This window comes from Delphinus delphis, chromosome 11, assembly GCF_949987515.2.
Source record: "Delphinus delphis chromosome 11, mDelDel1.2, whole genome shotgun sequence".
Taxonomy (NCBI): domain Eukaryota; kingdom Metazoa; phylum Chordata; class Mammalia; order Artiodactyla; family Delphinidae; genus Delphinus; species Delphinus delphis.
The window spans coordinates 4405312-4432833 of NC_082693.1; the positions used below are offsets into that span (position 1 = coordinate 4405312).

The 27522-nt window shown below is 54.1% G+C and overlaps 1 protein-coding gene across 1 annotated transcript in view; it reads left to right on the forward strand.

Annotated features, from left to right (window-relative positions):
- The window catches only part of PRMT8 (protein arginine methyltransferase 8), an 80889-nt gene extending 56839 nt beyond the window's left edge, over positions 1–24050 (forward strand). Inside the window, exons 6-11 of the mRNA XM_060024132.1 lie at positions 286–428; positions 994–1081; positions 8712–8827; positions 13947–14097; positions 22325–22446; positions 23214–24050. Of these exons, the coding sequence (XP_059880115.1) occupies positions 286–428; positions 994–1081; positions 8712–8827; positions 13947–14097; positions 22325–22446; positions 23214–23297 (704 nt within the window). The 3' untranslated portion in view covers positions 23298–24050. The remainder of the gene's footprint in view (positions 1–285; positions 429–993; positions 1082–8711; positions 8828–13946; positions 14098–22324; positions 22447–23213) is intronic.
- The last annotated feature ends 3472 nt before the right edge of the window (positions 24051–27522 follow it).

A 27522-nucleotide genomic window follows, 5' to 3' on the forward strand; every position in this document is an offset into this window, starting at 1 on the left:
TTTACTTCAAAGACTTGTTGGACGATGACAGGACAGGTGCCTGTCTTGGGCTGAGCACGGTGCCAGCCACACAGCAACTGCTCAGTACGTTTTAGGGGGAACATGCCAAGAGTTTTCAATCCTCTTAGGGCAAACTAGCTTGGTATAGGGGGAGATAGGCCACCTCCTAGAAGGAGAATCAGAACAGCGCTGACACCTGTAGGTCGATCGGGTCCTGATGCGGGGTGCTCATGACTCCCGGTCAGGGTGCCCAAAAAGTGTGGCCATGGGGTTCTTATTTTCCAGTCATCACCATCTTCAAGGGGAAGGTGGAGGAGGTGGAACTGCCCGAGGAGAAGGTGGACATCATCATCAGCGAGTGGATGGGCTACTGTCTGTTCTATGAATCGATGCTCAACACCGTCATCTTTGCCAGGGACAAGTGGCTGGTAAGCCTGCTGCATGCTGTCCCTTCGCTGGTCTGCCGGCTGCCTCGCTGCTCTGCCCCACCGCCTGCAGCCCAGGAAGAATACAGCCACTGCTTCCGGGCCCCTCTCTTTAAACTAGATTTGCTTCTGGGGACATAATGAGCTTTCTTAGGTCTAACCTTGGCCTCTTTTGGTATAACTGACACCCATTCTTTGCTGTCCAAAGTCGATGCTGGTCACCAAGTGCTAGGGACTTGCATGGCTGCCAGAGAGCCCAGTGTGCTTTTGACCTTGGCTTCTCCAGGCTTAAAAGTTAAAACATCTTCCACCGTCCCTCACTGGACATGTGCCCCTCCTCATGTGTCCCATTGACCCCACCTCGCCCCCTTGAGTTTTCCCATGTACCAGAGTCAAAACTGAGCTTCCCTGCCCAACCCTAGTCCCGGCCAAGGTGACAGACAGTCTGCTGAGTGAGAAATACTGGCAAGGGGGTGCCTGTCTGGTGACTCTATGTGCAGTTCAAAAATGTGATGTCTTTGTCAGGTGAATAGATTACGAGACCCATTTCTCCACAATTCATCAACAGAAACCTGGAGGGCTTATGTTTCCAGACCGGGCAGCATTGTACGTGGTAGCAATTGAGGACAGACAGTACAAGGACTTCAAAATCCACTGTAAGTCACCTTTTGATTCTCTGTTGGGCTTTTTTTTTTTTTTTTTTTTTTTTGCGGTACGCAGGCCTCTCGCTGTTGTGGCCTCTCCTGTTGCGGAGCACAGGCTCCGGACGCGCAGGCTCAGCGGCCATGGCTCACAGGCCCAGCCGCTCCGCGGCATGTGGGATCCTCCCGGACCAGGGCACGAACCCGTGTCCCCTGCAGGCGGACTCTCAACCACTGCACCACCAGGGAAGCCCTGGGCTTTTTTATTTGTTTATTTTTGCGCGTTTGGGGTGGACAGCGCTTCAGCGGGCTGACGAGCAGCTGCTCTCGCGGCCACAGCTGCCGTGCCTCTGGAGTTTACCTGTGACGCTTTCTGGATTCTTCTCTCTGGATGTTTTCCCCTGGTCCCAAGAGTGGGGTTCTACAGAGAGGGAATAAGCAGCATGGCTGGTGGGAGATAAAGCGGGGAGAGAATGAACACAGTGCGAATGGAAAATGGACGAAGCAGCAGAAGCCGAGGTTTTGCAGAGCTGTCCGGGGGCCTGGAAGCTGTTAAGGGTCACTTATCCCCAGCGTCCACACAGGGGCAGGGACCACGGGTCTCCAGCCAGGCCAGTCGTTTTGAACCCTGCTTTTGTACCCTTCAAACTTTTCAGCATTATATCGATTCTCCTTCCCATTAAGTAAAAGATGGGGAGAGATGGGGTCTGGCCATGTAGGTGTCGGGGACAGGCAGGGGACTTATCCGCACCGGTGTTCATTATGCCTCATCAGCTGAAAAAGTGTTGTCTTAGAAAAAAGCCCCCCAAACCCTCCAACGTTTTATCTGGTCCCCAAAGGGTTGTTGTGTTCTATTTCCTTTAAAGGGTAACCATTCTCAGTGACACAAACCTGGTCCTCCACGAGATTAAACGGATTATGTTTTCATAAGGTTTAGAGACAGCCGTGTGTCCTCAGCCAGAACTAAAACGACCAAGGGGCAAAGACCCCCCACACACAAGCATGTGTGCGACGTGACCAGAGCACAAGCAGAAATTCCAGACGGTCTAATGGGCTCTGCAGATCTGGGTTCCAGCCCCTGCAGCGCTAAACCCCCTTGGCAAGACCACCTACAGTGGAGGGGTTCCCAGACGGGACAGATGGGCCTCCTGCCCCCAGAGGCTAGGCCTCCAGAGCTCAACAAAGTCTTGTGCCGTCTAATCATTGTTCGTGCTGCTGGCGATACCACAGAATGAGTGCATCTGCGTGTGTGTTCACACCCTTCTGGAAATATAAACTCAGAGCATGAAGTTCAGAGACGGGTTCGGGAGAAGACAGAAACGGGACGATTGTCTGAGGCTCTGTGCCCTATGCCTACAGCCCTTCTGGCATCATTTCCAACATTCGATAAACAATGAGAGGTAGGGGGCCCGAGGTTAGATGATCCTGCTCTGAAGTTGGCCAGCCCTGGCTTCACATCCTATGGGTGACCGTGAGCAAATTACCTAACATCTCTGAGCCTCGGTTGAGATGAAGTCCCCAATCCTATAGACTTGCCGTGAGGATTAAGTGAGGTGATATATACTAAGGGACGTGAGAGTCGTTGGTGCTGCGTGCACCAGCCTGGTCTCCGAATGTATCACTAAACCCCTTCCTGCTCGTGGCTCTGGCCCCCGAGCCTGACTGCCAAGCTCGTTGGCCTCCAGTGGCTCAGAATCTAGGACAGATGTGCCCTCCTGATAAGTTTCAGAAACAGCTCAACAGGGAATGTTGATCAAATGCATATATAAGTAGGACATGTTTTGCCCTGGAGCTGCGCGGTAATGCTGTTTTTAGAGTTCTTGCCGTAACTGTGTAAATCGTGTTTGGGGGAGAACATTCAGACCCATTCTTTGTTCTCACGTGCACTAAATATTGATTGAGCTCCGACCCTCGGCACAGCTCTTTAAGGAACCTCCTCATGGTTTAAAAGCAAACATACCTCACCCTCCTCCTTGCCTGGATCATGGACCTTGGCTAACGCATCTTGCAATGAGGACTGGACCCGTCCTGACAGGCGCTGGGGCACTGGCCGCTACTCAGGTGCCAGCCCAGGACTGGAGACCGTGGGGTGGAGTCTTGTCCTGCCCATCGCAATGTTCATACCTTCTGAAAAAGAAAAGAAAGTGAAAAGTCAGCCCCATTTTTTCTTGTGGAAACTCTAGTCTGGCAACACCACTGCCCCCAAACCAAAAATCTCACACACCGTTTACATTTTATTTAACATATTCTCGTTTTCTATTTAAACGTTGTTTTTTTTTTTAATGCCCTGCTTCTGTTTTTAGTGAAGGAAGCAAGTCCATTTAGAAATCTGTTTTAAATAAACAGGGATTTTGATTGCTCTCAGGTCTTAATCAAGAGTGAAAGCATAAAGGTTAATGATTGCCAAGGGAACAATTGTAAGCAAATTCCAGTTGGCTCAGGAACCGGCTAAAAGAGAAAAATCTTAAAGTGGGGCAGGAGAGGGAGACAAGCCCAGTCCCTTGCAGAAAGGAAATTAAGAAAACAATTTCTCCCCTTCCCTCCCGCCTTCTCCTCCCCTTCCCTCCTTTCTCAACCACGTGCAACGCGGGAACACAGGCATGAGTGAAATACAGAGCCTGCCCTCAATTTGCTCACCGACTACTAGAGAACACACAGAAAGAGAGACGTGATTGTCATGTACGAGGCTCACAGCGCATATTTTGTTGAGTGAATGAATGAGAAAATGAATGAAGGAATAGAAGTAAACCAGCAGACGGATGTGCAAGGTGGACGGTTTAACCCTGAGAGAGGAGCAATCATTACATTTTTTTTTTACTCTGGGGATTTCTAGAATCTCAAAATGGGAAGGAAATTTGGTAGATATTCTATTTGATTTTGTTGCCCAGTACATGAATCTAGAACCTGCTGAGGGTCAGAGGATGGGCACCAGCTTCCCCACCGACGAGAAGGTGACAAGGAACCCCTCGTGTAGATTTGGTGGTGCCTGTAGCTGAAGGGTTGAAGGGCAGAACCTCTTGGACGGCTCAGATGCTCTCCATGGGTTTCCTTTCCACCACCACCCCGACATCCAGAGTTCTATTTCTAGCCTATTTTACACAAGGAGCTGACTTTGATCTGAGAGCCTGCAGTGTATTAAACTATTATGCACACCTTCCTTTCCGACTAGAGGAGAAGCTGTAAGTGGCTCCTGGTAGCACTTGCTCTGATTTTCTCGGAGGCAGAGTCCCATTTGCCCTAGCAGGGAAGCTCCAATTACTCGGGCCAGGGAAGGGAGGGATTGTGTAGCTACAGGTCTCTCCAATGAAGAGTGAAATTTGTTTTCCGGTCTTTCATGTTCCTGTCTTTGTTGTCAGTTTTATTATCTCCTCTGATATATCCATTCTGCTCATGAGCCCATTGGAAGAATTCTTCATCTTTGATATTGTGATTTTCACTTCCAGCAGTTCCACTGGCTCTTTTTTATGGTTCCCATCTCACCGATGAAATTCTTCATCTGTTCATGCATGTTTTCTCCATTAGATTCTTTTTTTTTTTTAACTAGGCAGTCTCTCTCTACAGGTTACATTCTTTTTTTAAAATAATTTATTATTTATTTATTTATTGTCTGCGTTGGGTCTTCGTTGCTGTGCACGGGCTTTCTCTAGTTGTGGTGAGCGAGGGCTACTCTTCGTTGCGTGTGCGGGCTTCTCATTGCGGTGGCTTCTCTTGTTGTGGAGCACAGGCTCTAGGTGCGCGGGCTTCAGTAGCTGCAGCACTCGGACTCAGTAGTTGCAGTGCATGGGCTCAGTAGTTGTGGCTCGTGGGCTCAGTAGTTGTGGCTCGTGGGCTCTAGAGCACAGGCTCAGTAGTTGTGGCACATGGGCTTAGTCGCTCCATGGCATGTGGGATCTTCCCGCACCTAGGATCAAACCCGTGTCCCCTGCACTGGCAGGCTGATTCTTAACCACTGTGCCACCAGGAAAGTCCCTCCATTAGATTCTTTAAAATATTTATTACGGGTACTTGAACGTCTCTGTTAGATAATCCCAACACCTGATCTCTGAGTCTGTTTCTATTGACTATTTTTTCTTTTGGTGGTGGGTCATGTTTTTCTTTCTTTTCCATGTGTCTTGTAATTTTTATTAATGCTGGGCCTTGTGAGTAATGCTGGACAGTAGAGACAGATGCATAATTTATGCCCGAGAAGAGCATACCTTTTCCTCTGCCGGGCCATTAAAGTGGGACTTTTAGTCCATCTGGTCTGTAGTTATGGTGGGTCTGGGCTTTGTCGCTGCTTTAGTTACATTCATTGCACCATAGCATGGTCCTTTTCAAGAGTTTGTTTTAATACAGAAACTAAATGTCACAGGTCCTTCTGATGTTATTTTTTTTAATCCCCAGAAAATTAATTACAGTATTTCCTGCTGACTGATGACCCTCACCCCCCATTCACTCATTCAATAGACAAGACAGAATTACAACAAAAGATTAATATGCCTGATGTCTATCCTCTCCCATCCCTGCGTCGCGTAGTGTAAAGAAGCTAGTGGGAAACGAATGGTCAGCAGAAAGGAGAGAAAAGTCTAATGTCCTGGGTGATCGGTCATTGAATAACTGGAAGTGGGGCAGTCTGGCTGGGGAGAGAAGACACGAATTAACCCCTAAGAAGATAACTAAAACACGAGGCATTGGGAAGCAGGACAGGCTTACAAGTTTGGGAATACATTCCAATTAAAAAAGCGTTATCCGTGGACCTCTACTGTGCCAGGTGCTCTGCTGTAGGTGCTGAGGATACAGGAGGAGAGGCCCCATGGTTGAGAGTCGTTGGAGAAGGTGTCACAGTGGCCATTTGAGACTTTAAGTCCATTTGAAAGAGACTTCGAAAATTATTTAGGCCCAGGATTTCTAACTGGTTGGAATTGCCTATGTAGTTTAAGTCCATTTGAAAGGGACTGGAAGGGACTCGAAAATTATTTAGGCCCAGGATTTCTAACTGGTTGGAATTACCTATGTAGTTTAAGTCCATTTGAAAGGGACTGGAAGGGACTTCGAAAATTATTTAGGCCCAGGATTTCTAACTGGTTGGAATTACCTATGTAGTTTAAGTCCATTTGAAAAGGACTGGAAGGGACTTCGAAAATTATTTAGGCCCAGGATTTCTAACTGGTTGGAATTACCTATGTAGTTTAAGTCCATTTGAAAAGGACTGGAAGGGACTTCGAAAATTATTTAGGCCCAGGATTTCTAACTGGTTGGAATTGCCTATGTAGACATGAAAATTCCAGCTTACTGGGGCACAAGTCTGGAGGTTCTGATTCAGTAGGTCTGATTGTGGTCCAGGAATCTGTATTGTAAAAAGTGTCCCAGATGATTCCGGAACACAGAACCACGGGACCAAACTCCTCACTTTACAAAACAAGCCAGAGATAAGGGGACTGATCTGCCAAGGTCACACAGCTTGGATGGTGGCAAAGCCAGGGTGCAAACCACGTAACGGCGGCAACACTTGTGTATCAAGGGCCTGCTATGGGCCAGGCACTGTATCATGTACTTTACATATATTATCACATTTAATCCTCGTAACAACTCTATAGAGTAACTAGCATGATCGTCATCTCCATTTTAAAGAAGAAACCAACTCTTTGGGAGGTTAAATTCTTGCCTGGAGTTGCACAGCAAATAAACAGCAGAGCCCAGATTTGAAGCCCAAAGCCCAGGACTTTAACCATTACCCACATAGACTCTTAGATATCTGCCTAACTTTTTTTCTTTTTTTTTGCGGTACGCGGGCTTCTCACTGTTGTGGCCTCTCCCGTCGCGGAGCACAGGCTCCGGACGCACAGGCTCACGGGCCCAGCCACTCTGTGGCACGTGGAATCTTCCCGGACCGGTCACGAACCCGTGTCCCCTGCATCGGCAGGCGGATTCTCAACCACTGCGCCACCAGGGAAGCCCCCTGCCTGACTTTTTCACTGAACCTCAACTTAAAGCAGGGCTGGGAGAGGGAAAGAGCAGGTACGTGGCTGCAGGTCTCTTGAGAAGGGGTTTTAACCAAAGGCAGTGTGTTTTGGTGTGCATGTTCTATCTGGGTGAGCAGGGACAGCTATTCCCAGATTCTAGAAGGAGGTCTTCTCTGAAGCGTGTGCTGTTGACACACTTCCCCAAACATAGGTAGGTTCAGTTGGGACTTTGGCACCAGCCTTGTGTATGTAATGGGATCTGACTGGCATCTTATCCTCAAGCCAGAATTTCACAAGTGCTACCCCTCTGGGAGATGCTTATTTTCTCGGCCTCTTCTCCCCGAGGAAGGGCTTTGCGTGCCCTTGAAAGGAATCTGAGTAAAAGGGGCACAACTTTCCCTGACCATTCACACCTCCCTCCTCCCACCCCCCTCTCCTAAACACATGCAGGCTCATGAGTTCCCTAAGGTACCATTTGTTCGGTGAACATTTAAAAAAAAAATAATCCTGTAAGATTTTAGAGAAAAGCGTCTCTACTGCAGTGTATTTCTAAACCCCTCCGAATAAACAGACAAGTGAGATTTCAGCTGGCCAGTAACTGAAGACTCCGCTAAGGCACTCTCTGCGCTGTGGGGAGAGCAAATGGCATTCCTGTTTGCTCTCACGACTGAGTCAGTGCAGCTGAAGGATTAGGACCCAAGCTGGGTTTGAGCCCCAGCTCCACGGTTCCCCTGCTGTGGGATATTGGACCAGATACTGCATGTGAGCCGGATGCCAGCTTCTGCAAGCCCCTGTTTTCTCATCTGTCATAAGGAGGTGTCCTCATGGGGTTGATGGGGAGATTCAATGAAGGGTCTGGCCAGGGCTAGGTGATCAATCAATGATTACCATCATTTAAGGGTGATCTTGGACCATCAGACCTGCATTCATTTACCCTCCAACCCTGCATCCTGAATACGTCCCCTGCTTAAAGCATCTTATGAACAGCCCCAAGGGCCAAAGAGCACTGTTGGGGTGCTTTGTGCCCCAACGGGGGGATATGTCTTACGAGATGCATCCTTAGAGAGAACATCATGGCGTGTAAGAAAGTTAAGCCCTCTCCTGGACTACCCCTGCCCCTGCCCCTCATTTCTTCAGTTGAGAAAATGGAGGTTCAGAGAGGTTAGGAAATTTGCACAAGGGCCTGGCCAGTAAGTGGTGGTGCTGGCATTCACGCTGCAGCCTGTTTCACCGAAAGCCCGTGTTTCTTTCTGCTGCTTGAGAGGTTCAGCTGGCGGGGATGGGAGGAGGGAAAGAGATGGGCCTTGTAGGTGTGGAGAACGACTGGAAAAAAGGCTCCGGGGTAGAAATGTGGACGGCAGAGGAGAGAGTTCGTAGGAGACTCTGAGGCTCAGAGAGGGGGCAGGAGAGCAGGTACAGAAGAATCAGGAATGTGGGCTCTAGTCTTGACCCCGTGGGAGTCTGCTGTGTGACCTCGGAGAATTTTCTCAGCCTCTCTGGGCTTCACTTTTCCTAACCCTGAAGTGGGACCTGTACAGATGAGAGGGTGAATGAGCGTCTGGTACATTGCAGAGCTCTCCACCAGGCAAGCGACTCTCCTGCCCTCAGGCAGGGGGACACAAGCTGCCCCCCACCCTCTAGGACTCAGGGGGGTCGGGAGACTTCTGGGGGTCCTGCTGCCACTTCTCGCTCTCTTCCCACAGGGTGGGAGAACGTCTATGGCTTTGACATGACCTGCATCCGGGACGTTGCCATGAAGGAGCCCCTGGTAGACATCGTGGACCCAAAGCAAGTGGTGACCAATGCCTGTTTAATAAAGGTCTGCAGACGCCGCTTGCTCGGGCCTGGGTGTGCGGGAACCTGGCTGTGTCACCTGGACTCTTGGGCCTGAGTAGAGGCCACACCAGCTCCTCCCAAACTGAGGCAAGGCCACCCTGGCCAGAGCCTCTGGCAGCCCGTGGTGACCTATCAAAGCCGGCACTGTCACCGAGCAGAGCTGGGGAGAGAGCGCCACTGGACTCCACGTGGCACAGTTGGGGGGTGGGTGGTGCATGTCCCTTGGTGAGGGAGGGGTGGGGTGTGAGGGGGGAGGGGTGTCGGGTGGGCTTGTAGGAATATCCGAGGGAGGACACCCTGGAGGCTCAGGTGGGGGGAAGCTCCTGCATTCCGAGGGCGCTGGCCTCCTAGGCAAGAGATCCTACACCTCAGTCTGCCGTGTGAGCAGCTCACGCCCGCACCTCTAAGCACACATCTGACCGGCCGCACGGAGCTCCCTCCTCCTGAGTGCCTTGTTGGTGCGGCCCTCACCTCTTGTCCTCCAAGGCTTTCTTCAGCGCAGACGGAGAACAGCTCGCCAGCACCCTCGGCAGACCAGTCCTTACCCAGTGCATCCTTATCACTAAATATCAGACGTGCCAAACTTGCTGGGGTACAGATAAAAGCCCCCCGAGACCTCCCTCCCTCCCAGCCCACACTCCTCCTACAGGTAACCGCTGTCCACAGGATGAGCTGATCTTTCCAACCCTTTTTCTAAGTATCTGCATTTACAAATGCTAATCTATCCTGTCTAACGATGGAAAACTCTTGCTATTTCACTACTTTTTTTAAAGTCTAGAAAGACATCTGTCTTATAGGCGTCAAGTTAATGTTTTAATCGAAGAATCTGGGTTCACTGTGTCCGTTGTCATCAGCCCTCCCAGCCCCCATCTTGCTGAAGCATACCCTCCCGCCCTGGTCCTGTGCACCTCACTGCTTTTTCGGGAACTCTGGGTGGATGCAATGGGGAAGAGCCCAGGGGTGCGGGGAGGTTTCTGCAGGACTGATGCAAACGGCTGCTTTGTCCAGGTGAGAACGGTCCCCTGTCCCTGGTCACAGTCTTCCTGAGAAGAAATGCAAGCCTTGTCACCATGGCATTTCAAAGGGACCTCAGAGGACAAATAAAACTAGATGTACCTTGTACAGGTCCCATCAGATAGACACCACCTCCCTTTTGGAACATCCTGCCTGAGGATTCTGCTTCTTAACTCGGCCCTTTCTGAGTCCAGGCAGGGTTGATGAGAAGCAAACGTCCTCTTATTTCTTCCCACCGGCCCCTCTGTCCCCAAAGCCTCTCTCTCTGGCATCCCAAACAAGAGCCAGCAAAGTCCACCCCAGATAACTCCCCCGTAGTGCAGAGCATGGCTGCCAACACTGTAGTACGAGTGGAGATCACCTGGTGCAACTGCATTTGCCAAAATGACGCATGGCAGCTGTATGGAACCGATAGGCGTCTGCCCATGGTGGCGCGGGGATACGATTCCTTCAATGTGCTTGGGCCCTGGGTCGCTCTCTGCCCCTGCCCTGCAGGTGTGACCACGGCACTTGTGCACGTCCAAGGCTGGTCCCAGACTGGCCTGCTCTGTCCCCCCCGCCTCCCTCTCCCCCTCCAGCCAGGAACAGGCAAGGGTCTCTCCTTGGTTACACCGGAGTGCAGCCTGGGACTGTGGGTATGGCGGGGCTGGAGTTCTGGGCCCTCCGTGCATGTCACCTTTCTTCCTGAGCTCTGAGAAGGGCAAGGACGGCTGTGTTTGCTTCTGCCACCAGGAGAGCCATCGTCAGCTCTCGCTAATGTGCTCAGCACCTTCCCTGGGAAAACACTTGCCCTTCTTCACACGCTTAATTGCTATTTTCATCGCTATTAACGTTGCGGCTTGTGACACTTTATTATAATTAAGACTCTGTTTTGACCAGACTTCTGATCTGAGACAACCATTTGTAACATGATGTAGTGATGTGGACAGCATCGGCCGGGGCCCCTCTGAGTCACCGGTGCCTGCGGAGCCCTGCGCCTGGTGGGGCGGCCTGAGGCCGAGCCAGGGGTCTCGCTGGGGTCTCAGAGTTGCTGAGGCGGCTGCTGAAAGAGAAAGCCTTCTGGCAAAGGGATCAGGGCTCCGGGGGCCAGCATAACGTGTCTGCCTCTGGACACTTCGGGCCTGAGAGGAGGGAGGGCCCTGACCGGAGGCCTTTGTGTCTCTGAGGCCCGGTCACAGCTGACTCACCCACACAGACTGCCTGTCCCCACTCCAGAGGCCAGCAGTCGCCTCCCTGCCGCCCATTCTAACGCAGATCATCCTTTCAGTCTGGACGGGTTTTGCTCCTTCGGAGGCCCCTATTCAGATGCAAATGTCCGTAGGACCTAGAGAACGCTGTCAGGGCACTGGTGGCCGACACTGGTTGATGGGCGTCTGAGACCCTATAGAGACGGAATCCCCGACAGATGGGGTGTTTCTGTGTGTGTGTGCGTGTGCGCAGGTGCATCGTTGTTCCTGTGCAGGCTGAGAGTGGTGAAGAAGTGAGGTGAGGACAGAGGAGAAAGGAACCAGTCCAGATGGGTCACGGGGTCTACTTCCCAGGTCCCCCTCTGAGTCCAGGCCAAGAGGCTTGGATATTTTTAGGTAAACCGTAGAAAGTCGTGGAAGGCTTTAGATCCAGGGAATGGCACAGTGGGAATGCATCTGAGAGAGATTAGTTGGTTGGTCCGAAGGAGAGGCCTGGGGAGGGGATGGGAAGGAGAGGCCTCAGGCAGGGAGACAGTTTTAGGAGAAGAGTGGCGCGTGTCGGGGTTACATCGCTCACTGAGGGCGCACAGACCATAACGTCCAGACCCCGCGTCTAAAGGGCTCCAGTCTAATGGTGGGGACAGGGGCGGAGGTGGTGAGACCCCTGAGAGGAGCCAGAAGCAGGGTGGAAAGACCAGGCGAGGCCCGTGGCAGAGGGCGCCCGAGAGAAAGGGACAGGGACCTTGGAAGGAGCCTGGAGCCTGGCGGGCTGGCCCCAGTGGAGAAGGAGCGGAAACGTCAGTGAATGTAGACAGCGTGAGCCCAGCCTAGGGGACTCTGCCGAAGCCCTTATCAAAATCACAGTTAAGCGCAGCTGCGCTAAGAGTGTCTGGGCTGGAGGGACCTGCAGACACGTGGCCCAGAGGGGTGGCAAACGTCATAAGCTGACAGGTACTGGGGCTAAACAGATTTCCCCACTCTGGGCAACGGCCCAAACTAACAGGGTGACGTGTAATGAAGGACCCTCCCCCCCGCACTCGGGTCCCAGAAATAAGGATGATGAAAGGGATGCTGTGGGGAGGGGCTTGGCCGGCTGAAGGCAGCTGCAACCGGCAGAGCGCGCTTCGAGATCAGAGGCTGCTAGAAGCGGGTCCCAGATCAGGAGGGTGACGGCGTCGGAAGCCATGACTCAGGAGACGCAGTTTATGCTGGAGGAGAAAAGGTTTAGGGGACCCACGTGAGCACGAGCGGGCGGTGGCTTGTTCCGTGGGTGGAAGTTACAGAGGCTGGTGAGGGCGCTGCTCGCTAGTTTAGAAGCAGGACCTACTGACTGGAGACATCGGGGAAGGATTGGTTGCCTGATAGGCAGTGAGTGCCCCCTCCCAGGGGGAGTGCAGGAGCCCACGGCAGCCACTACCTGGGGATGCTCCCCAGGGCTCTTGCATTCTCGGGGTAAAAGGGGACTGGCTTTCTAACCCCATCGAATTCTGCACGCCTGACCCGGGCTCACAGGGACCTTTAGCCCTGTTGCCGTACTTGAGCTTGCATGTGAAGTGATGTCACCGACATCGAGGGCTCCCACGGTCCCCTGCACCTGCAGTCCCACCCTCTTCCCAACCGACAGGTCAGAGGGGGTCACAGCTGCCAGCCCACACCGTAACAAGTCTCTGGGCTGCCTGGCTGCCTCGACCTCACTAGCGCCTCTGTCCACTGCCCTCCTGTGGAGACAGGACTTGGCTTTGGAGTCCCCAGGATGTTTTGCATCAGTTTTTCCTTTATTCATCCTAGAAACGTGTAGAGATAAAAGTCTCTGTCTCTTCGCTGCTCTTGTTTCCCCACCCGGAGACCCCTCTCTCCTAGTCACTCCCAACATCTTCCATCATCCGGGTCTCAGGGGCACCCCTGGGGACCGCTCCAGGCACACAGGTGTCTCTCTGGCCCGTACAGAGCTTTCAGGACGGAGGTGTCTGCCATACAGCCCGGCAGTGGGAGGTTCTTCCTTAGACCTCACTGAAGGCGGCCTGGATGCCTCCTGGGCCTTGGGAGGTCTGCTGTGTCTTGCTGGAGCCGGCCAACGACGGGTCAGCATCCTTCTCGCAGAAAGAGCACCATGTTGCAAACCATTGTTCATTTTACTCCTGCTCCCAGCAAGACTGATGTGCAGCCGCTTCCCAGCTGAAACTGTTATAACGATGAGTTCCTTGTGTTGTCCATTCCTAGCTGGAACTGAAAAGTTCTCACCTCTTATTTCCCCCTTTCATTTGTTTTTAACTGTCCGGGCTTGTGGTAAATGGTCGGCTGGCTTCCCCAGGCTCAGTCCGTGACCGTGCGGGCTCGGTCCTCACTCCTGAGAGAATACTCCGTACCTCGTATTGCTGGGAAGGGAGCAGTCGGGTCTGCCGGAACCTGGGAGGGCTTGACGGGGCACACACTGCTGCCTTGATTCAGTAGGTCTGGGGTGCCCTCCCCTCCCCGCCCCACCCCCGGCGATGCCGACGTGCTCCTCCAGGGACCACAGCCTGAGAACAGCTAGATGCACTAGTGATGCCGAGGGGGACTGCTCTGAGGATATCTGGGTTGGGTTTACAGAGGCTCTAATTCATCTTCTTCTCCTCTCCCCTCCCCCGCATCAGCACTCATCCCCAGAAGATTTACCGTCCTGATTCTGTTATCCTCAGGCTCTGACTTAAATCTGCTCGCAGCATTGCCTTAGCCGACTCCACCCTAGAAAGGATGGAGGAGGTCATGGGGAGGGGGGTGGGTGGGCCTGGGAAGTCCCCCCGAGAGCCATGACACCCTGGGGAGTCTGCCATCCATAGTCTCCCTGGGGAATGAAGCTGAGGACGGCCCAGACCCGGTGGAGGCACTGAGCGTCTGCATTCTCTCTTCTCTGGGCTGCAGGAGGTGGACATCTACACGGTGAAGACGGAGGAGCTGTCCTTCACATCCGCCTTCTGCCTGCAGATACAGCGCAATGACTACGTCCACGCCCTGGTCACCTATTTCAATATCGAATTTACCAAGTGCCACAAAAAAATGGGGTTTTCCACAGGTGAGCCTTCTGCTGGCCTTCCAGACCCTCCTGGCCTCGTGCCAAGGCTCTGTGGGAAGTGACCTCCCCGGCCTGGACGTGGGGCAAGGGCCGGGGGCATCAGCCAGGGGCCCTCACTTAGCACCTCCTAAGCCTCTCCAGCCGTGGAGGAGTCGCACGTCCCCAGGGTTTTGGATGCCCGATGAGAAGGTAAAAAACTTGTGGCTGGTGTGGCCAGAGCTGAGAGCAAGTGTCGGGTGGGGAGAGGCAGGCGTGGAGGCCACCTTTCAAATGCACGTTTGTTCATTTAGTGTTTCCCGAGCCCCCTCTGTGTGGGTGGAGGATACGGAGACGCCTCATGACAGATTCAGCGTCTGCTTCCCTAGGCTGCAACCTGGCTCTACGTCTCCTTCCTGTCTTCCCAGCTTCTGTCCCTCCCCATTAAGTCCCTGACGTGCTCCAAACTCCTTCAGAGGTGCCTCATCGCCCATAGCAGATAAGCCCAGATTGCTTAGCCTGGTAACTGGCAGGGGGTTGGTCCCCTGACCGGCCCCATCCCACTTCCCCAGCCTCATCTCTCAGCACCCTTCGCGCTGTGCCGTCCACCCCACGCCTTTGCTGCCGCACACGCAGCCCAGCACACGCTGGCCCTGCAGCTCTCTGCGCCCAGGCATCTTCAGCCCCTCGGCCGTGGCCTCTGCCTGCCCCAGCCCCGCTTCCATCCACAGGGCAGGAGGGTCTTCTGTCAGATTTGTCTCCTTCCCTCCTGTATTTGTCTGCTGGGGCCACTGTAACCAAGTATTCCTCATGGTTCTGGAGGCCTCTGGAGTTTTCTCCTGAGGCCTCTCTCCTTGGCTTGCCAACGGCCGCCTTCTCGTGGCCGCCTTCCTCTGTGCTCATCCCTGGTGTCTCTGTGAGTGTCCTAATCTCCTTGCTCTACAAGGGCACCAGCCAGATTGGATGAGGGCCCACGCTAAGGGCCTCGTTTTAACTAAAGACATTCTCTCTGAATACGTTCATATTCAGAGATCCTGGGGGTCAGGGCTCCAGCACATGAATTCTGGGGGGAGACGATTCAGCCTATGGCAATTCCCCCATCCCTCTCCTCCCCTGGCCACCTCCGGCTCAGGCTGCGTCTCTCAGCTCAGGTATTATGATCCCCTCCTTCCCTCCAGGGTCAAGGTTAGGCCTTCTTCCTGGGGCTCCCTAACATCCTGTGCTTATGTCTGTCATGGCCATGCTTAAAGTGATACGGGTGCAGTCTAACAAAAAGATAACAAAAGGGTATAAAAAGGGGCATAAAAAGTTAAGGAAAAAGACCTCTCCCCCATCCATGCCAATCCCGTGCCTGAAAGGCATATTTGTTCACGACTTATTTCGTAGCCTCCGAAAAATGTCAGTGGTGCACAAGCAACTACATACCTATATACACTTTTTTTCCTTTTTATTTGAAATAATTATAGGCTCACAGGAAGTTGCAAAAATAGTCCATAGATTTCTGTGAATCGTAGACCCAGCTGCCTCCGCTGGTGGCATCTTCCACGACAGGAGTACGACATCCAGACATCCAGCTACACTTTTCTTGAAAACACAGGTCGGCTCGCACCGTACGCACTGCCCCCGCTCCCTGTCTTTAGTTAACCGTGTGTCTTGGAGATGCCGCCAGAGCCGCACGGAGATATATCCAATCTCTTTTTTTGAAACAACTACCCAGGATTCCAGTGTAGGCTGTGCCACTAGTCACTGAACATTTCCATCGTCTTCTGCAGACCTGGGTCTCCCCCAGCTGGGCTCACATCTCATTAATCTCTGCCTTCCTAGCTCCTCCCAGCGGGGTGTGGCTCCGAGATTTCTATGCAAATCTCTGTTCAATGCGTTTATGAAGCTAGGATTCCTGCCCTGAGCATGTGTTCATCCTGACCGCTCACGGGAGGTCTTCCTGGGAATTGGGAGCTTGTCGCCGGGGCTGAGTGTGCACGTGGCAGGGATAGGTGAGTTCTACCAGAATTTGAAGATACGATTATTCACTTCCTGCAGCCATGGTGCCAGCGGTCCTCTTTCACGTGGTGACAGCGATCCCACTTGATCATGTTGTTTCATCCTTTGTCTGTGTTTCCCAGTTTTCTGACACCTCGTTGATGTATTTTACATCCATACAGATGAGTGACCCTGGGTCTGTAGATCTGTTTTCTTGTGAATCTCTCTCTCTCTGACTTTGCCAACAGAGTAATTCTGATCTCGTAGAATAAGTTGGGGAGTGTTTCCTCCTCCTTTACCTGCTGGAAGAGTTTTTGAAGGATCAGTGATATTTCTTTTATAAATGCTTGCTGGAATTCCTTAGTGAAGGCATCCGAGCCTGGAATTTTCTCATGGGAGAGAACGGACAAGAGACTTCACCTAATCCCTCACAGAAGGGCTTCTTCCAGAGTTGGTGTCTCCTGACCATCAGGACTAGGGTCTTCTGGTCTCCATCAGTCAGGCCAGCGCTGGTGCCGCCTCGTCCTGGGGAAGAGACCAGAGAGCCCCGATCCGGGTCACTGTCAGCTGCTACCCTCCCTACGGGAGCAGCAGACGAGCTTATCCTCTCGGTGGGTGCGCAGGAACAGCCAGCAGGAGGAAGGGGTATTTTACCTGGATCTTGAAGGATGGGTGAGACTCAGCCTTGCCATGGTGAGGGTTGGGGCAGTGAGGGCTGAGGAAGGGCCCGATCGAGGACGGTGCCTGTGACTGGAGGCCAGGGATGGAGCCATGGTGGCTGGCTCTGCTTCCTCCATCCCTGGGCGATGCCTCCCCCAGGGCCCGCCCTGCCGCAGGTGATGGGAAAGTCAGGGGGCAAGGGTACTCTGGGAAGAGTTCTGTGTCTCTAAAGCCTGGGCTACAGCCCCGTAGCTCCAGGCTGCGTTTTTCTTTCCCTGAGATGATCTGTTTCCGGCGGATGACAGCGTGGTTTTGGTCCAGCCTGTAGCATCTTTACCATCTTGGCCATCTTCCAGCTGGCATGGCTTTGGCAGTGGGCTTTACTCAGACCCTCTGCACTCTGACCAGCAAGGAAAGCATATTTCTCCTTTGTTTTTAAGGACCTCAGATGCACGGAATTAGATTAATCCGAATTCGTGGTTCATGACGTGCTACCATCATTGGATCACACACAGTTCACTTCTGGCTTATTTTTTAATTAATACAAGGGACACCTGTGAACTTGCCACCTAACTCAGTAACAGATTGTAAATAAAGTGTTATTAATTAGAAGGTAATAGTAACTAGAACGCATTATTAACTAGAAGGTAATAATTCTAATTATTATTAGAATGTAAATACATTAGTTAATATCAAGAGATAAACTATTGTTAATTAGAATGTAAATATTAACCAGAAATACATTATGAATAAATATAATATGATTATGCTTATAATTAATACATGCAAGTCAGGTAATTCAGAGTCACCTAATAAATCCCTGTGAGCTCAGCATCTAGCTCAAGGGCTTAAATACTACCAGTACCTTTGCGGCTCCCTGGATGGTCCCATCTTATCCCCTCCCTCCACATCGCCTCTAAATGAACATTATCCTGAATGTTCAGTTCCTTATCCCCTGCTATTTTTAAAAAGGTTTATCATGCGTAAGTGTAGGCCTAAACAAGGTATCGTTTGGCCTCAGCTGGCTTTGAACTTCAGGCGAAGTGCAGCCTGCTGTAAGCGGCCCCTCGCCATCGGCCCCCAAGGTTTGCAGCTGCTCCGGGAGACCCACGCGAAGGCGCGTCGCGGCTTGTGCAGCTTGCAAACCGCCCCCGTAAATGGTGCTGGTGACTGCCTGCTGCAGCTCCGGGCACAAGCACCCAGGGTTCCACGCTGTGCCAGCACAGCTGCCCCGCCCCTTGGACACAGCCTCGGAGGGCGGGGCAGGAAGTGGGAACTGGGCCCCCTTGGGCTCCTGCTGGAAGGGCAGTACCCAGAGTAGAAGCAGGCCTGCGCTAAGTCCTAGTTTTTCCAGGAAGCCCTTCAGGCCGTGGAGGTGCTGCTAAGTGAGCTCCTTTCTGGGCCTTGGACTCATTAGTGAAATGACATGGTTGGACCTCGACTGCCTGGAAGCCCCTTCCCAGCTTTGCCACCCTGTGACACTGAGCCATTTTCTCAGGTCAGAGAAGCTTCTTCATGCATCGTCTTTAATTCTCCAAAAAGCCTGTGAACCCCCCCGGGAACAGAGTTACAAATTTACAGCTAGAAAAAGTATTAAATTCCAGAAAGAACTACCAGCCACTTAGCCATGGGGAAGAGAAAGAGGAAGCAGGACTCCACTCCCTCTCCAGAAGCACCAGGAAAATCTTCCTGTGAGAGGCCCCAGACGTTTGCTCCTGCAGCCCCCGTGCACCCCTCCTCCATCCTCGGTCACAGCTCCCACCCGACCTTATGGCCAGCTACCTGAGTGTCTTCTCACTTAGGCTGCAGGATCTCGGGGGGCGAGGCTGTACTGGCTGCTGCTCCCCACATTTAGGACCACATCAGGCACGTGGCAGGCACCCTGAGTGGATGACTGCTGAATGCATGAATGATTGAATGAATGCCTGAATGAGTGAATGCACGCGCGAGTGAATGCCTGAATGAGTGAATGAATGAATGCCTGAATGAGTGAATGCACGCGTGAGTGAATGTATGAATGAGTGAATGAATGATGCCTGAATGAGTGAATGCGTGCGCGAGTGAATGTACGAATGAGTGAATGAATGAATGCCTGAATGAGTGAATGCATGCGTAAGTGAATGTATGAATGAGTGAATGTACGAATGAGTGAATGAATGAATGCCTGAATGAGTGAATGCACGCGTGAGTGAATGTACGAATGAGTGAATGAATGAATGCCTGAATGAGTGAATGCACGCGTGAGTGAATGTACGAATGAGTGAATGAATGAATGCCTGAATGAGTGAATGCATGCGTAAGTGAATGTATGAATGAGTGAATGTATGAATGAGTGAATGAATGAATGCCTGAATGAGTGAATGCACGCGCGAGTGAATGCATGAATGAGTGAATGAATGAATGCCCGAATGAGTGAATGCATGCGTGAGTGAATGTATGAATGAGTGAATGAATGAATGCCCGAATGAGTGAATGCATGTGCCAGTGAATGTATGAATGAGTGAATGTATGAATGAATGAATGACTGAATGAGTGAATGCATGCGTGAGTGAATGTATGAATGAGTGAATGAATGAATGCCTGAATGAGTGAATGCATGCATGAGTGAATGAATGAATGTGTGAATGACGGTTCGGTCATAACGAGGAAGCCTGAAAGCCACTTACACTATCTTGAAGGTTGTAGTTGGGGCAGAGCGGGAGGGAAAGGCTTGTCCACTGACCAGAACTCTGGGTGTCGTGGTCCACAGTGATGCTGAACGCTCACCCCTGTGCACAGCAACTTTCTGGAGAATCCCTAGAACATTCCAGACCACGACAATGAGGCAGCACCGCTTTACAGGCCAGAGCCATAGTTGATGGATACATGAAATGATATGCCACTTTCCACAATGATTAACTAACCACCTAATGCAATGACTTAGCAGTACCCTAACCTGGGCCCGCTGTGTTACAGATAAGGGGACCGTATAATTCGTCTTTCAAATGAGGACACTTTGAGAGTGAAAGGGAGAGCTACAGATAATTACACCAGGAAAACGGTCCTGGGCACAGCAGGAGGCTGGTCGTCCTCAGTGTATCCTTTCCCCTTCCCATCACCTGTCCTCACAGGGAGGTAAACTTTCTGCAGGTGTAGAAAATGAGCGCCAGGGTCACAGTGCAAATGCATGGCAAAGTGGAGACTGGACACTGGGCCTACTGTTGCCTAATTAGATGTCCCTTCCACTGATACCCACCCAAGAGATGTATTAGATGTAAATGATCGAGTCTGCACAGCAACTGGCTGTGTATCTACAACACCTGGGGGGAGACTGCCCACATCTCACACCCAGAATTACTGGATTCAGATCTCTAGGACTAGAGTCAAAACATCTGAATTGTCATCCACTTCTCCTGGACACCCTGATGGAGAACCTGCATTGAGAAAACTGCTTTAGCAACGAGTCCGTGGACCCATCGTGGAAATGAGATGTTTGGGGAAGTTCTTAACCTTTTGATGTTGATGTCAAGGGGAAATGTCACTCTCCTCCAACCCAAGGCTGGTGTCTTTTGGGCGACCAGCATCAGAGGTGGACTTCTGGGCTCGCTGGCTGGCGGAGCTGAGCCAGTAAAGTCTCTGGGAGTCTCACAGGCATCTGATTAGGAGGCAGAAGGTAGCTGCTGGAATCTCCTTGCCTGAAGGTCTTAAGGCAGGAGAGACACCTGTCTGGGTAGGCGTGGGTGGCAGCGGGGGTGACAGTGCTGTCAGTCATACGCTGCCAGCCTCTGCACACCCCGGAGACGAGCTTTTGACAATTCGTTTAGATGTCGTTGGAAGGGAAGGTGCTGGGAGCAGGTGGACTTTGCCTGTGGGCCGCAGTATGCGTAGAGGCCAGGAAGGCTGGGTGTGTTTGGGGATCCAGGATCTGAGCGGCACAGACTCTATGTACATGATCCTCCTTCAAGCCCTTCCGAATCCTCAGGCTGCCTCCCCTCCACTAGACCTTGAGTCGGCATCGATTTCCTAAATGCACACATCGAAGGCTACTCGAGTGTCCAAACCACTGACATTTGATCAAGCTGGTTCATTGCAAAGGACACAGACAGACAGACTCTTCACCACCATTAAAATAGATCTTGGGGTCTGAAGGATCTTGGTCTGACTGGGCATACGATAAATCCCCAGCCAGGTTGTGTGTGCACTCCTCTGGGCCGGACCGCGGGTGTGCATACAGTCGTGGGGCAGCCCCAATCCTTCCTGTGATTAAAACTCTGCCTTCTAGTGATTCTGAGTGCCTAGCCTTTGTTCTGCCTCCAAAGCCATCTATAAGGCCACATATAAGTCCTTCCATGTGACAGCCTTTGAAGTATTTGAAAGGCACTTACTACATCCTCCCTAAGTCTTCCCACCTTTAGCTCTGGTCCTAAGCAACGAGGGAATCAGTGTTCATGAGTCCTGCATCCTGGTGGAGGGAGGTAAGATCCTGAAGGGCAAGAGGAACTGACTGTAAGACGGGTTCTTCTACAACCCTTAGGTCCCAAAGCCGCGGTGTCACCGAACACCTCTGGGTACCTTGAAGCGTCACAACGCGCCCCCTCTGGGGCTTTTTACCATCGTTCATTTATTCGGTACTCACAGACCCAGCAAGGGTGGTGATGGGCTCTGAGGACAGAGCAGTAAGCAGACCCCGGCCCTCATGGAGACTGCAGTCTTGCGGAGGACACAAACACGTAAAAAGAGACAGAGACGGTTATGCAGGGGCATGACAGTCACCGTGGTGACATAAGCCCAGGGTGCCCTTAATTCAGCTGGGTCAGGCAAGGCGTGCCCAAGGATGTGACCTTGAAGAATGAGGAAGGGAGAGGCCGGTGATGAGGGAGGGAAGAGTGTCCCAAGGACGGCTGCTGCTGAGGAAGGGGGCCCATGAGACAGGACCCCTCATCTAGTTGTAGAATTGGTAGTGTGCCCAGAGGGATGGGTGGGATTTCGTGGCAAATGCAGGGGAGGGGACGTGCAAGCCTCAGTCAGTGTGGATGACGTGTGAGCTGTGGAGCAGCGTTGGGTCCGTGGAATGAGAATCTTCCCCTATTCCTATTCATCCAGGTAGGAAGGCACGGCTGAAACCCCAGGGCAGGCCTGGGCCAAGGGAACTAGGATTGGTTTTAGGACAGAGAGGCAGGCAGGGAAAGCTATGTGTAGGACTGGGGTATCAGCGGAATCGGCGAAACTGGCTTAGCCGTGGCGTTGGCATGAACGGTGTCATTTAAGCGGAGACGGGATGCACCACCCTCCAAATCTCTCCCCTACAATGTCTGAAAGTCTTCACTCTGTTGAACTAATGAAAACCAGTAGCATTTTGAGATTCGTTGTTAATGCCGCCCCCTGTATGGCTTTGTAATATCAGCTTGTTTCTCTTCTGATCCCCAGCGAAGACCCGCAGTCCCGAGGGGGCGGGGCCTTGACCCCGGGAGGAGTCCCCGGGCTGAGCGGGGCGTCCTGCGGGCTTGGAGCAGGCGCAGGGGCTGGGTGCCTGACCCAGTGAGAGCGCTCGCTGTGGTGTTCAGTGGGTCGTCCGCGCGGGGTCCCGGCCCCTCTGAGACGTCTTCTCTAACTCTTCCTTGTCATCCTTCAGCCCCTGACGCCCCCTACACCCACTGGAAGCAGACCGTCTTCTACTTGGAAGACTACCTCACCGTCCGGAGGGGGGAGGAGATCTACGGGACCATATCCATGAAGCCAAATGCCAAAAACGTGGTGAGTGCCGAGGCATCCTCTGTGAGGCCGGGGTCAGAGAGGAGGAGGGACCCGGGGGCCGGCTTCCAGGGAACTGCCAGGACCCACTTGCCCCGGGGGGCCTGGCTGCCTTGTGCACAACCGGAAAAGTTACAGGGGAAGCGGTAGGAAGGCGGGTTTGGATGTGATGGCCTCCTTCAAGGACTCCAGCCTGGACCCCTTAAGACTGGGGAACTGGAGCCTTTCTGTAGGACACCCTGGACACCCTCCCAGCCTTGAGGACAGCTTCCCGCCCTCGGTGGGAGGTGTTTTGAGAACAGGGGCTGTGGCCATGGACTTTGCCTCATTTAGGACCAGCTGAGCCAGGAAAGAACAGTGTGTGGTGGCTTGGAAGACCGGGCTCGCCTTCCTCAGGCTGGCCTGGGGGGCTGGAGGCCGTGTGATTCTCTCTGAGCCCCCTGGGGTGCAGGCACGTGCCGGGCAGGCGCCGAGGGCGCGCCGAGGCTTCCGCCCTGGGAGACTCGACCGCCCCACTTCTCCCGGGAGGAAACCAGAGGGAACATCTCTGTATTCTAACAGGAAGGACTTACTTAGGTTAGAAATCAAAGGCCTCCCCGTGAGGGTAACGAGGCACCGGAAGAGGCTCCCGAGGGCTGTTGGTGGGGAGCGGAGTCCTGAGCTGGAAAACCCTAGCGGCGCAGATGCGCCCGGCCCTCTGCCTGCGGGGAGGGGGGCCGCCTTCCCCCGCCGCCTTCCGCGCTGATGCCCCGGCTCCTCCTTCTTTGCAGCGAGACCTCGATTTCACAGTAGACTTGGATTTTAAGGGACAGCTGTGCGAAACATCTGTATCTAATTACTACAAAATGCGTTAGCACACGTGGGAGGCTGCAGAGAGCGAGCGAGCACGGAAACTCACCTCCGTCTGAGGCGCCGCCACAAGGGACCCTGTTTGCAGGACTACACGCTCCAAACCGGAGTCTGACACTCTGCCCTTGAGATTGGTGAACTCAGCCGGCCTCCTGAGGCCCCTGCCACTGGACAGAGGGCCTCCAGCTTCTCGGCTCTGCTCTGGGGGCCCTTCTCAGAGGCTCTGTCGTCCCGACAGAGAGCCACGGCCAGCGCGGCAGCCGGGCCCCGATGGAGGAGTCCACGCGTGTCCCCATCGTCCTCCTTAACCGTGACTCTCGGATCTTCAAGTTTTGCATGCTGCAGGCATCTAGGACAGATTGCTTCACTAGACCCTGGAGACTAGCGTCTTTGATAGCATAAGCCAGACGCTGTGCGTGCGGCGGTGCGCGTGCGCATGCGCGGACAGCATACCTATTCGTTCCTTTACCCGGCACGCGGGTATGTGCTTGCATAAACAGCCAAGCGGTAGCGTCCGTGTTCATCCAGGGCTGTGTGCGTGTGTGCGTGCGCGTGTGTGCGTAGAATATATATTATCTCAGAGGAGATTCTGTTGCTTTCGAATAGGAATTTGTTTTGTGATTAGTTCTCCCCCTTCCCCACCCCTTCCCCGCTATGAAATGTCCTCTGTACAGCTCCGGTCTCCTTTTGACTAGACTGTGGCTGCGAACCCTGGACGTAGGACCATGCACTCCATGGGCGCTCAATAAATGCACATGAGAGCGAAGCGATGGGGTGGCTGTGTTCTCGGCGCTCTGGGCAGGGGGGCGGGAGGAGGTCAGTGGAACAGAAGATCCAATCGTGCCGCTCCCAGAAGGAAGGTAGCTCCTTGGTAAAGGGAGCCTTGAAGCTAGGACCAGTCCAAGGGCTTCTCCCTTGTGACCCTCAGGGGTGGGAGGAGAGTCCTGCAGCTGGGGTGGGGGGACATGAGTTAACCTCGAGTGCTCCAGAATGGGAGGCGAGGTGTAGCCCGGAGAGAGGCCAAGGTCGGGGCGGGAAAGGCTGGGAGGGTCCAGAGGAAGCAGGAGGTGGTGTGAGCTCACGGTCCTGGGCTGCTAGTGTGAGACGAGGGCAGGGTCTGAGGGCAAGGCCGGTGGAGGCACGGGCCGGGGCGTGGTGGTGGACCGTCTCGTTCCTACTCTCCCTCACCCCGTTACTGGCTGCCTAGGTGGGTGTCTGCCCTGGCCTGCACCCTCCCCATCAATGGGACCGCACCCCCCCCGCCCCACCGTCTTGAACAGGGCACCCACAGAGCCCAAGTGAAAGAACTTGGGTCCTGGAGGTGACATCCTAGGTTCTACAGAAGCTCCCTTCCCCAGAGTGGTTGCTAAACCTCCAGTTCCCCAAACGATTTCTGCCCTGCCACCTCTACCCCTTTCGACTCTGGTCCCATCGTGGAGAGGGCGGAGCCAGAGGGGGCCTGCCGGGCCAGCAGAGGCCTGGGATTCTTCGAAGGCCCAGAATGTTCCCTTCCTGGGAAGGAGCAGGTGTGAGCTACTGCAGGGGCCTCAGGGAAGTGCCTGGTGACCCCCGATGCCCTCCCGGGCTGGAGAGCCCTGGGCAGGCAGAACTGGTCCTCCAGCAGGGGTGCCTCCTCCCACTGTCTGCAGGTCACACACTGATTGCATTTGCATGCGGCTCTGAGGGACAGGTGTGCCCTGGACCAGGCGGGGCCTCTGGAGTTCCTCACCTGTCCCCGTTCCCCACCTTGCTGCTCCAGCGCTCAGCCGTGGCAGGAATGAGATCTCTGTGGTCGGGACGATCACTTGGTGAAAAGATGGGGCCTCACCCACGGGCAGGGACCAGACCGAGCTGCCTTGAGGATTCAGTTGCCGAGGAGGCTGAGGGCTGCCCCTCTGGTGTGGGAAGGAGCGAGCCAGGCTGGCCTGTGGGTGGGTGTCCTGGGAATGGCCGTGCCCAGGAAAATGACAACGGACTTCAGTGGCAGCGGCCCCTGCCCTTTCATTGTCCTCTGGCATCTGTGTACGTGTTGGCTTCCCCGAAGCCCTGGGAGTTGGGCACGGAGGCCCTACCCACAATGGTAGCTGAGCCTCTGGGCCCCGGGGTGGGGAGGAGTGGGGTCCTGGGGGAGCTGGGCCCCCATCTCCACACCTGCTCACGTGTCCTCTGCTGCCCTGCTCAGTCCTCTGCATCCCCGGCTGGGGAGGCCTCTCTTTGTAGCTAGAGACAAACAACAGTGCAAATCGTGGAATGCTTTTGTCCACATGTTTTGCACAAGAAAAATAGAGAAACTTAATCGGGGAGAACAATGAGTGCGTTAAAAGAAGGAAGGGGGTTGAGGAAGGATGGGGGGTCCCCCAGAGGGCACGCGAGGTGAACCCCTTAGTGGGAGTCGGGGAGCCCCTGGATTCTGCCCATCCCTGGGCAGGGAGCCCATCCGGCTTTGGAGAATTCCATCCATGGTCCACAGGGCCAAATCCCACATGGCCACCAGGAGCCAGCAAGGTTGATGACCTTCCGGGAGCTCTGGGCATTTGGAAGCTGCAGGCGTTCCTGACACCCCTGGGGGCCGGAAGGGGAGGCCCAGGCTGGGCAAAGGCCCGGCAGTATTGCGGGCCTCTCCAGCCAGAAGACGAGAAGCGGGCAGCCCCGCGGCCTCTCCCGGGCCCCGGGTCTTCAGCACCTGCCCCCCTGGCTCCTTGCTCTGCCCCTGGGCTGCAGGAGTGAAGTCGGGAGAGTGTGGAGGGGCACCTCCACCACGGCCCCCTCCCTCCTGCCCGCGGGGGCGCTGCAGTGGGACTGTCATCTCCCCTGATTCAGTGGGAAATGAGCGGTGTCTGCTCTGAGCACGTTCGCGATGGGATGAGGGCTCAGCTCAACAACAGGGGTGCTGCGGAGACCACTTCACTTGTGACAACTGTTTTTCCCTGACTCTGCCTCTTTCTTTTTTCCATCCTTCCTTCCTTGACTGTACCCAACTCAGTAGTGACTTTCTCCGTGTTCCTCTCCTCCCTCTCTGGGGAATTTCTCCCTTTCACCCCACCCCACTTCTCCCCGGGCCTGCAGCCGCGGTGCCCCTTTCGTGGTCTTATTTGGCCTGGATTGTTCATGGGCCCCTCTGCGCTTGCTCTGAGGCCCACTGCAGGCTTGGACTTCCCCGCTGGGCCACAAGCTCCAAGGGCAGAGATCTGCCTCTTTCTGCCGGAGTTTCCCCTGGACAGATGGGGGTGCAGGTGGGAGGAACCAGGCAACAGTGGACCAGCTTGACTCCCGTGGAACGTGCCCTGGAACTGCTCAAGGACCCCAGGCTCCTGTCCCTGCGATCTCTGCCCCTCGGGGGATGCCCGTCTCCCCTTTGCCAGGCCCTCCCTGGTCCCCCCTCGGCAGCCTTCCTCTCCTCTGGGCACCACACCTGGTACTGCACCGATAGGCCCAGCGTGGTTCCAGGCCTCAGTAACGGAACGAAATTAAGCCAGACCTCTCAGCCCATCCCCGTGCCTCGGGGCGGTCACCTGCTCAAGCGCCTGTCCCTGGCCTACTGGCCAGTTCAGATCCGTGGGCTTCTGCCCTGCCTCGTCTCCCATCTGTAAGCCCCGGGTCCCACACAGGACAGGAGCTCCGTGTTGCTTTCGCAGACGCCGCTCCCGACGACTTGGCGGGTCCCAGCCTGGTTTCCGGAGGCCGCTTCCTAAAGGCAGGCTTTTCTGGATCCCTGCTCCCTCCCTGGCGTCTTGACTGGCGCCCCCCTGCATGCCTGGCTTCATGCCTGGAGCACAGCCCCACCTGTGAGGCGTCCTACCTTACACGCCTGGGCGTGTGGAGCCCAGCCCCTTGGCCTGCGGTCCTGTGGCCGCCGGGAGGAGTCTGGCTTCCTGGGGGTGGGAGGTCACCTCCCACCTGTCTGACCACGCTGGTTGTGCCCGGCTCACGTCCAGAGCCCCCGAGGCCGCTCTGCCCCCATCCTGTTGGCAACAGCCCATGTTCAGCTGAGACTCCGACACAGCCTGCTCAGCGAGCAGAAATGCAGCCAACAAACACGGAGTGGAAACGGCCTGGGCTCCGGGCACTGGTGATAACAGAGCAGAGTCCGCAGCACCGCCCTGCCCTTGGGGCTCCAGGTACGCACTGCGGGCTGCTCAGTCTCTGGGTGGGCGGGGCCTGCGCTGGCCCCAGAACTGAGAAGCGGGGTCCCTCAGCCGTCCTCCCTGACCAGCCCACCTCTCCCCTCAG